This window comes from Phaseolus vulgaris, chromosome 2, assembly GCF_051622355.1.
Source record: "Phaseolus vulgaris cultivar YP4 chromosome 2, ASM5162235v1, whole genome shotgun sequence".
In the NCBI taxonomy this organism is placed as follows: domain Eukaryota; kingdom Viridiplantae; phylum Streptophyta; class Magnoliopsida; order Fabales; family Fabaceae; genus Phaseolus; species Phaseolus vulgaris.
The window spans coordinates 22218808-22229941 of NC_143499.1; the positions used below are offsets into that span (position 1 = coordinate 22218808).

At 36.0% G+C, this 11134-nt stretch overlaps 1 protein-coding gene across 3 annotated transcripts; it reads right to left on the reverse strand.

Moving 5' to 3' along the window:
• Positions 1 to 2359: 2359 nt before the first annotated feature.
• PLDDELTA (phospholipase D delta) lies at positions 2360 to 10241 on the reverse strand. Of its 3 annotated transcripts, none has more exons than XR_016518512.1 (10): positions 8993 to 10241; positions 8777 to 8893; positions 7862 to 8056; positions 6415 to 6717; positions 6243 to 6289; positions 5929 to 6076; positions 5265 to 5413; positions 4304 to 4456; positions 3243 to 3443; positions 2360 to 2842 (listed from the first exon to the last, which is right to left on the reverse strand). XR_016518512.1 is itself a non-coding variant. In XM_068612420.2 (10 exons), the coding sequence occupies exons 1-10, from the start codon at positions 9938 to 9940 to the stop codon at positions 2546 to 2548; spliced, it is 2580 nt and encodes an 859-aa protein (XP_068468521.1). In that variant the 5' UTR covers positions 9941 to 10241; the 3' UTR covers positions 2360 to 2545. The 3 variants fall into 3 exon arrangements, 2 of the variants coding, with proteins under 2 accessions (XP_068468521.1, XP_090154489.1); XM_068612420.2 differs by having other exon boundaries at positions 6243 to 6311; XM_090298363.1 differs by having other exon boundaries at positions 6243 to 6311; positions 7888 to 8056; positions 8993 to 10181.
• Positions 10242 to 11134: the final 893 nt, after the last annotated feature.

The window sequence follows — 11134 nt, forward strand, 5'->3', positions numbered from 1 at the left end:
TCCAGATTGTCCCCCCGGACAACATCCTCAAAAGGGGGCAATGTCTGAATTGCCCCGACCGATAAGGGCTCGGTCACAAAGGAATTGAGAGAAGAAGAAGACGAAGATGAAAGAGAAGAAGAAGAGGAGGAGGAGGGGGAGGAAGACATGACTAACCTTTCAGGTCGTACGATAAGCAACACACCAGAATGAGTGAAGATTTTGGATGTCTGAGTGAGCAAGAGCAGTGTCTCAGCATTGTAGGGGACCACTATTTATAGCCTCGGAGAGACCTGAGAGACAAAGCGTCACATCCATCTCAACCGTTTGATCCCTCGATCCAACAGTTCTCGTCAAATGGCACCAAAAATCCCCACATTAATGCACATCACATCACGCGTCCATGCGCCGCCCAACGTCACGTCAAACCTCGGGAAGCCCAATCGTCGCATAGATCTCAGACAAAGACTCTTCGGAGCAACTACCCTCAAGCCTGGGGGCAAGTGTACAGGTAGGATCCGCACGACCGACACCATGGCTTGGAACTTGGTCCTTACGCCGACCGACACCTCACAACCAATTACGCTTAAGCAGAATTAGTGAAGTTAATCAACAGTTAAGAGCTAGGTAATGTATTCTTAAACGTTATCCAGCTCTCTAAGCCGGCCAATAAGAAAGGTTCACCAAAATAATATAAATAACACAAATTCCAAGAACCAGGTACATCATTACACAGTACTCAGAATATCGAGTGTCAAATACTAAATTTGACTTGAACGTCAAAGTGCCTTCTGCAGGTACCATCCAAGTTGAGACTACGTGAAGGTCGAGGAGTGGAGCGAATAGAGGGGAGAAAGGAGCTTGCTTGGAGAGAAACGTAAGTACAAACTAACAACCGACTAAAAAAGCAGAGGAGCAGTTTCAATCGTTTTTTAGACCCCAACCCCGTTCGAGAACGAATGTAAATATGCAAAAGTGCATATGTTTTCATTAATTGATAATAAAATTAAATAAAGGAAGATTAATTGAGTTTAAAAGATTAAAAATACAAGAAAAATTATAAAAAAAATGTTTATAGCAAAATAACTTAAACAGACGAGTATGAACTCTTAGGGTTTTTTTTTTCTTTTCAATTTATTCTTACTCTCTTTCAATAAACATATTAGATATTCATTTATATTATTAAATTTTTGTTTACATTCAGTCAACTACAAAACAATAAAAAAGAAAGTAATATCTCTATTTTATGATGACATGTTAACACTAAAAATTTCCCGGTGATAATAACTTCAGCTTTGCCTACTACATCAAATTAATAATTAATTACATAATTTTTTTCCCAATTTCATATATTTATTATTATATAATAAAGAAAAATGGTTTTTATTAAATAAATATACTTTCGATCTTTTGTTTGAAAATTTAATTATAAAATACATGAGTTTGAGACTCACTTCTACTTATACAGATTGAGAAGAAAAAAATTATTCAAAATTAAATTTCTCCATTATTGTCATCTTAAATAGGGCAAACGTCCACATATTTGATTTTATCAAGCAATCTTTCTAAATAGATAGAGTTCAATGGATAGAAAATAATAAATCTTATTAGATTTTAGAAGAACTCTAGAGGAGTTAGTCCACGTAGATGCCATTTACAAAGGCACCACTTTGGACCACATAATCATCTTTTGTGAAGTGAAGCAGTGTACTATAGATGAACCCACACAGTCAATAATTTGAGAAGTGTTGATAAAACTTCCTTTGGAACCAGCTGTCACCATTGTTTCAGATTGTTGCTCTTGGATAAACTTTTATCATCACTAGCTCCATTTAGAGTTTGGAATTATTAAATGTGGTTACTTCTCTTCTAGGGGGGACATATTTGATTCAAAGTTCTTAGTAAAACAGATCAAAATTTTCTCCAATACACTTGGATCACGATGAACTATTTAATAGATTCATTATCCTTCATTCTAATAGGTTCAAATTCTCATCTCAGATTTAAAACAAGCATCCTCTTTGTCCTATCATTCCCTTGAAACTCCTTTGTCCTATCTTTCCCTTTAAACTCCTTTAAATTATTCTAAGTTTTCTTGGCAGTTTCCAGAGAAACAATCTTTATGAGAATATCATCATGTACTTGTAATGACAAGTGTTTTTCCTTTACTATTTCGTTAGTATAACTTCTAAGTTATGCTACCATTGGATTTTTAGATAATGGAGTTTGAATATTACCATCTTCCACTATATCCCACAACCTTATTACCCACCTGGAGATTTTGCTACTTAAAAAAAAGTGTATTTCATTGGGGGATGCAATGCACAGCTTAGATGCATAAAAATATAACTAAACAAATGACAGGATAACGGACACAGACTATCTATAAACAGGTGATCCTTTTCAAAATATGAATCAATTCGGTGCGAAAGATTTACAAATGAAATGAACAATAAATTTAAGTACAGAAAGCTACATAACCTCACCCAACTTTTTTTCTGTCATCTTTCTCAGGAAGGGACAGGCAACAACACGTCACAAATCTTCACAACATGAATTCAGGAGTTTAAGTTGTTAGAATATCTGGGATTGCTGTGGAGTGAGCACCCAATATCTTACCGCCTGCATCGGGAAAATTCTCACAGTCGGATAGGGATTTAATCTTTCCATCAGAATCTACCAGTATAGGATACTTAAGAAGATGTCCTTGCAGAAGTGAGAAATCTTCAGAAGTGAATAATTTCCAATTATCTTCAGCAATTGCATTCACTTTACGCACACACTCCAAACTCTCCGGCTCCTCAAAAGTTTCATCTAACATGTCAAGATGCTCTCCCCAAAGTGACATTCGATAACCATAAATCTGCATGAACAAAACCATTGAATGTAATAAATATAATATAATATCACATAGCATATTGGCACACAAAAGCTAAGAGGTTCAAACCATTAAGGCATCAGTCAATTTTCTCCAAACAGACAAGGTACTAGAGATGCATAGGTAGAACATCAACTACCAATGTTTTTTATTTGGTTACCTATCCATGACACCATTTAGTGATTCAATAATTTGGGAGGTTCACATTCAGTAGAAGATAAGGATGATTTTCAGGTCTATATATGCCTAGAAATCATCCAGTAATTTGATATATTTGATTTTTAATCGATTTAGATAAAATAATACATGACATCTGTGGCTGGATGGAAAGATTTACAATTAGAAAATTTGCTTCAAGAATAAAAGCTTAGGGAGAAATACAAACCTGACCACGTGGATGTCTTTGCTTAGCTGACCATGTGTAATGGGGTTGATATGCACCCATTGCTATCTCAGTATCTTTAGTACCAGCCATAGATCTTTGGTTTATATTAGCAGATCCAATTATTACATACTCATCATCAACTATCATTCCCTTAGCATGCACATAAATCATAAATCTGCGGTGTTTATATGCTCCCGAGACCTGACAAGAAAAATATACTCATACATAACCCATTTTTGTTCACTGTCTAATACGTAAGAGAACATGATAAGTACTCCAGAAGTTGAGATATTGGAGATATATAACAATGAAAAAATGTATCCACAATCTCTACTATCAAAATGGAATAAAAAGATATCATCTAATTAGACCAGTGTACAACTGGGAAAAGAGGGATTCCAACAACAACTTTTGCACTATTTGATCATAGAATATAAGTATATTAGTAGCCAAGCTCATTACAAGACTGACATATTAATTCATATGTCAAGGCTATCATATCATATAAGCATAGTGAAAGCAAAAGCTAATGGCTTTTTAACTATGAGCAGATTTAAGTGAAGGACTGCAAATGAAGCCTGGGTGAACATCCACACACAATTGCATATCGCTTGCTATTTTCATTTGGAGTCCCAGTATAAAGTAAAGGGATAAACTAGAAGATTATAGTGTTATGTTCACTCCAAAAATGGCCAAAGCCTTGTACCAAAATGTTGCATATTACAATGGACAAATAAAATTCAACACTGATTTAGAAGATGCTGCCTTTATGAGTCCTGATGGATGAAATAAAGTAACCAATGATTTTTACTATGAGCTTAGGGCAAAGACACAATAATTTAAAATTTTGTGAGTAAAGTGATATTACTGACAAGAGATTACTATTATTGTCGTACAGAAAATTTCATCATGGACTGTGGCAGATAACGATCTAGGATATAAAACAACCTTGTATGGTCTACTATGTAAATCAACTACATTTTAAAAAAGCTTAAAAGAAAATAATTATGGTGTACTGAAGATATAAACAAGATGGATATAATATTATTTTAGAAAATCACCTGTGCACCATTTGTGCTTGAATTTTCTTCATTCAAGTCTTCCCGATTTCCAAGGCAATAAAAATTGAGGTAATCTTGTGGGTACACGTCAGAAATTTGCATTGCTTTCAATTCTCTAGCAATTGTGTCATACATTGCTTGCATCGTTTGGCCCTGTATACCAAAAACATAGAATTGAGAATAAATATTTTCATTTTTTGTTACATTTATAATCTTTTGAGCACTAAGCTTTAGAAAGATCCTTTAACAGTGGGAGCTCATTAGAGAGTAAAAATTTGGTAATCATTGATGAAAATAAATGGTTGATTTTGATAAGATACAACCACAGAAAAAAAAACAAAAAGTATTTGGTAGGCTCATTAGTGAGGGTGCAGAGGAAATGGAAAAGAAACATGTGTACAAAGAAATGTATCAAGAATTCAGAACAAAGTGTTTTGATGAAGGGTAAGAATAACATCTACTATTGGAATGCTAACAAGGAAATTTGAATCAAAATGGAGTAAAAAGATATTATCTAATAAAATGTCTCTTCCTTACCGTAATTAGGAATGAAATGAGGAAATTGGTATTTCAATATTGGCTAGCTGAGTATAGAAGAAGTTTTTTCCTTAGGAAAGGGGTTCCCAATTTCTGTTATGATTATTTTCTTTTGTTCATCTTGTATGGAACTATTCTCCAGCCATCACCCCAATTCCATTTTCATATTTCCCAGCACGCAGCATTGTAACAAAGGCTCATACCTCTGATATAGTTCTAATTCATTATTAATATTACTTTTGTTTTACCATTCCTATTCTGGTTCCAATCAGAATTTGTGAGAACCCACTCCCTTGATTTGCTGATCAACAAGTACACTGTACTCTATAAAGTGTACTTAGAAAAGCAGAATCCTTAATATTCATAAATTCTAAATTTTCATCATTGGAAAATAAACTTCAAAACAATACACACAGTCTGATACCTGCCAAAAGAGGATTTCTTGCATAGCCCCAGTTTTTGGATCACCTTCCGGCCACATTGGTAAAACAACATAGACAGCAAACCTTTCCTTAGCTCTGATTTTACTAGTAATTTTCAGTGCCAACTCCATTGGAATGAGATTATCAGCCCCTGACATCAGAAGACACATGAGACATCTTATCATCTTTAATTGCTTTCTTCTTTTTCTTTTGCAGGCAAACGAAACAAACCAATGATTTTGAAAGTATATCTTATGAACAAGGGTAGAAACAAGTCAAATAGTTACCAAAGCAAATAAAATAATACCATTAATTAATTAAGAAACCTAATAAAAGAAGTTTTCTTAAGACAGAGAAGAAGATTGGAAAGACTTAGGAGGAAGAGTTCTTCCAGACTAAATTAAAATAATATAGTGACATTATTATCATCATTTATTCAGATTTGGCCTCAAGTCACGTCAAACCAACAATTATTTCCTCTATCTAATCAACTTCTGAAAGAAATATAAATTTCAAAATCAATGCCTACAACTTTGTTTTTCTTTTCCCTTCAAGATCAATGAATCAAATTTTACAGGATGTCCTTTCTCGGCAGACAGAGTAAACCAACTCATAAAATACAGAAAATTATCCTGCTTTTAAGAACCAAGAAATTTTAAGCCTAACCTGCATCTTTATAGGAAGGCCATGCATACGATGATCCAATGAAGTATTGGTTTTCAATATAAATAAAGTGTTGAGCAGATCTGATTGCTTCAATGTACGCTGTTTGAATGCTTTTGTCTATGACCAAATCTTTAGCACAAATAAGATTCTGCATACAAATTTTATTAATTAGAAAGTGTGGGATACAGGTCTAATCAATTCCATATATAAGATTCTAAACTCAATATATATTCAGGTCTAAACATGTTGTATAGAGTTTCAGTTAATATATCAAGAGTTTTCATAAAATAGGATGAACAAGAAAGTATATAAACCTGGGCCAGAGCAACATCAACATGTTTGGGAAATCCTTTGAGGGACCCTGAGTCAATGGAGCGGAAGATCTGTAAGAGTTGGAAAACAATGTAATGACACGAATTACATCCAAAGTCAAGAAAGAATGGCAGTCATGTAAAGTTACTCAGAACTAAGCTTGCATTCTCCAACCTGAACATGCCAGTTTTCAGGATCATCTTCACTAGAAACCCATACTAAAGGGTCATCCTCTGGAACAACTGTATAATTTTCCTTTGTGGAAACAGAAGGACTTAATATCCATGAGATGCGTTCTATTCTTATCAAAGCATCATCATGCCATTGAGAGGATTTTTTGAAAAGGATTGCAAACTCTCTCCACTTAGTTGCCTTTTTCCATCGCTGCTCAAAATTAATAAGAACATCATATGCAGCAGGTCCATCTATTCTGCAGTGCAAATCATGCCACGGTTGTCTAGGAGCCCTTAATGCAGCCTATACACAATATATAAGAGGGGTGAGAGCTGAGAAGTAACAAACAACAAATCAGATAATGATTCCACTTTTTGTTGTTGGAAAAAACATGAGAGAAAAAGAAAAGGCAAGTATTACCACATTGTAATAAAACATAAAACAATACTTCCTACAATGTAAAAATAGCAAATGATAATTGACTTCCACACTCAATAATTCATAGATATGCAATCTACAACAAAGAATTAACCTATTCTATGATTACGACGAAATACTACATAAAACATAGTTATTACCAATCTTTAACTTGTTCCTACAAACAAGGCCACCGGGCTGCATATCAAAAGGAATTAGAGGTTTGGACCTAACAATTACAATTGGCTCCTTAGAATTTGATTATCAGATTGAGTCCGGTAAATTTGATATCTAAGATTGTTCTAGAAAGTCATATGGAAGCAAATATCACAACTGAGACTTTGTCACTCAAGAAAGGCAATAAAATACTTGTAGTTATGGCATTAATGCATAACCTATAAGCCGATTCAATAACCTAGACTCAGTCCTGGTGGACTAACATCCCTCAACAGCCCACACACCACAGATACTATACTATCATTGCCGCAAAATAATCTTTTCTTTTCTGGGTAGTGCAAATTTGCAATCAATGGTTGTGGGTAGGTGGGCATTTGGAAAGGGATTTTAAGTTCTGGTAATAAACCCCAACAATTGAAATGGTGTAGCTCTTCTAATCCCACACTATAGGTGCTTATGGGCAATATTACAAAATACAAATTCTGTGGTGAAATTTCAATATACTTGGTGACCAAAAAGCCACATCAGAGTATTTAAACAGGAACTCACAGAATCTAATGGTGTACCTAATTCAACCCTGTAACTATGGGGTTCCCCTAAGGCACTATCAATGATATTACATAATACAATTTCCAGTCAGAAGCTACTGCGTATTTGGCGGAAAATCAGGATTAATAGAGTGTCCACACAACAATTTTTATTCCCTCCATGGGTTCAATCAAGACACGGTGAATAATATAACCAAAAAAAGTTATACTGAAAATAGTGAAAAACATAACTGTCCTATTCCTAATAAATCAAAGAACAAGTGAAACAGTCAGCAAATTCATATGCCAATTGGGCTGAAACTTACAGGAAATGTAGGATTGTGGAAATCACCAGAAAATACAGTGTCAAGATTACGAAACAGACGATGCTCGGGTGTGTCATAGCGACCGTCACATAGATCAAGACCTCCAATAAAAGCAGTTATCTTCCTATTATTCCCCATAGCCTGGGTGTCCACGATCACACATTTTTGGTGGTGTGTGAAGACCGTTCCAACAACCTGTATAATAGCATATAAAAACAACTCCATGAAACTATCTCAGAAGACAAGAAAACTTAACTATGACTAAAGTTACAGGCGGAAAGGTATCTTGTAACTTCAAACAGTTAAATAAACATGTGAAAGTATATTTCCCATGCTAAAATTTGCATCTACAAAATACATACCCACAGTTTAGAGCTTAGGCCACAAAACACAGGGCATTTCAATTTGACTCCACTGAAAACTAGCTCACAAAGAATCCTATCTCCTGACAACATACAGGAGGGACGTATCAAGTCTATGAGACAACAAAATACAAACGACAAGAGGCAATATACAAAATCCATAAGACAACAAGAATTGACTACATTATTATCATTTAACACAGCAACCATCAAATCATCATTGGCAGGTTGCCAAAGTCAAAACTTGTATGACATTACTGAGGCCTAGTCGGTTTACTATTTTTAGAAAGAGTTTTTTGTTCTCTAACGTTTGATTGTTCCCTTAGTTAGTACATTTGAAAGAGTAAGTTCCCTGACTACATTTTCACAGTGTACATTTCTGTTTTATAAGAGTTTGTCTCGGTCTCTGTTCCTGATTTTGGTTTTTAAAACACTTGTTTCGGAAACAATTTTCAGAACTTAATAGATTTTATATGAGAAATTGATCCCTGGGTACTGTGGAATTGTTCTAGAGTGAAAAGTGGATCAAACCCTGAATGATCCAAACACTTACCTGTTGCTTCAAGAAGCTCATCTTGCTGCTGGCATACCGAGGCGACAGAACACACATTACTGAAGAATGTTTAAAAAACTTCCTGGTTTCTTCATCATGAGTCTGCATCACACCAGTCTGAACAAAAAGAATCAGAGCAATCAGCAACTAATCAAGCATTCTCGCTGATTACAAAAACGAAATGAAGTGAAATGCCAATTAGAGAAAAAGACTAACCGTCTTGAGGAAAACCTTATCGTGCGAAGTTTTATCATCCCAAACCAGCAACAGCACTCTCACCCCTTCTTCAGACTTATACTTCAGCAATTCGCCAAGCGTCAAATCGCCACCTCGTGGCAATGGCCTTGTAGGCTCTCTAACAAGCTTTATCTTATGGTAAATCGACCAACCCACCAAATACACCATGTGATGAGCCTCAGATATGGCATAACAAATATCCTCCCAACACTTCCCGTGCCTATAAACCTCTCCATTATCAAGCTTCACCTCCGGTAACTTCCCTCCGCCAGAATCTGGACAATGCGCATCCTGATACAACCTCACCGAACTCCCCTTTCTCACTGGAAAATACGTGTTCCTCACTCCGCGATGCTCCGGATCCGCCGCAATGCCTCGCTGGTAAAGCAAATTCTTCTCCACCGGCGTGAATTTCATATCCACGTGCAGCGCCGTGTTCGCCTTCACCGGCTTCCCAGACGGTCCGACTACAGAGAACCAGCCGGAAATCAACTGGCCGGTGGCAATCTGCTGCGCCGGAATCTTCACGGTTCCAATGGTCTGCGCGCCGAAAACGTCGTCGTCCTTCACACGGAACTCCAAATCCACGACCGGATGCGCGAGCGGGATGTGGAACCGCTCGTTCCACACAGGGTTCGACGAGTTCTTCAGCACGCGCGTGCGCGCCACGGTGGCCTGCGGCACCGAAACCGCCACATACGGGTCGCTCGTGATGATCCTCCGGTGGTGGTGCTGCCGCGACCGCTGGCTTCCACCGTCGGCCGGGTCGTCGGAGTGGAATTTGATAGTGTCGCAGGCGGTTACACAGCGGCGAAGACGCTCCGAGAAGATGTCCATGTTCGGCAAGTGACGCGCCTCGATGATTTTCAAATCGAGGTCGCCGTGAAGATAGGTAACGCCTTTGTCGTCGCCGGCAGTGTCCGCCATGTTCCCGTGCGCCGAGTGTATAGTTTTGAATTTACACCCGGGAGCGAACGAGGGTTTTTAGTGTAAAAGCCGAAACTAGAAAAGATTTTGGAATAGCGTGGAACCAAGGGAATGAAGTCACGTGGTGGTTTGGTTTGAATTAGAGTGCGTTTTTGTTAGCTTCTGGTTTTGGATTTGTGTTGCGTGGCGCGAGGGACAGTGTGTCTTTCTGTGCTGGCTCATCACACTATTCCATGTCATTCTTAGTTTATCACCATCTTTTCTTCTTCAATGGGAAATGGCCCTTTCTCTCTCTATCGTTTTCTTCTTCTTTTTTTTAGTATACGTTGCTTGAGTATTTAATATGTAAAAAATGTAAATTTTATTTAATGGTTTAGAATAACATTATTTTTAAGATTATTTTTGTTTAATATGATAATACGGATTAATTATCATATTTTAATGGATTTTAATTATTTTTATTTATTTGTTGTTTTAAATTGTTTACATGTGTTTGGGAAAGTTTTTCGATATCATTTATTGTTTTTTTTTTATTATTTGTCGAGATGCCGTTAGTCAAACGATATGGATCAGGTCAATGGTGTTGGATACTAAGAGTCTCAACTATATATAATATATTAGATTTTTTATTTTAATTTTTTATACATTTGTAAGTGAATGCTTTATGTTGTAAGTGACTACCGAAACCGATCCATTAATGCCAATTTTTATTTTATTCGAATAACTTTGTATTTGTTTTTATTAAATGTGTCAATTATTTTTTATAGTTTCGTTTTGTGTATTTCAATCAATTTAAGGTGGCGAAGAGGATTAACTCATTTGAGAAACATAAATTATTTTTATTTCTTAAGATATTTGGAAGGATCACTATTTGCGAAACTTCTTTAACTAAATTCTTTAATACTTATGATAAGGTAATCAAGAGGAACTAATCCAAAAATTTACTTGGGCGATTTTTTAACATAAGGGCAATTGCTTCCTGCATCATAAATTTCAGTGGAAAAGACGAAACTGTCTTTAAAAGAAATTTCAAAATATGTGTTTCGGATTTTTTTATTCGGAACGGAATTTTATATTATGGATTTTTTTATCTGGAATGGGTTTTTCATTCTTGTTTCCGAATTTTTATTTTCGAAACACAATAATCTCTTTTTCAGATTTTTTTTTCCAGAATGTATTATTTTTAATTCTAGA

Excerpts from the sequence above, each read along its gene's own strand:
- PLDDELTA (XM_068612420.2), bottom strand. The coding sequence starts at position 9,940 with ATGGCGGACACTGCCGGCGACGACAAAGGCGTTACCTATCTTCACGGC. Across the intron at positions 6,077-6,242 it reads TTGATGTTGCTCTGGCCCAG|AATCTTATTTGTGCTAAAGA; the intron begins GTTTATATACTT and ends ATTTGTATGCAG. Across the intron at positions 3,444-4,303 it reads CAAGCACAAATGGTGCACAG|GTCTCGGGAGCATATAAACA; the intron begins GTGATTTTCTAA and ends TTTTCTTGTCAG.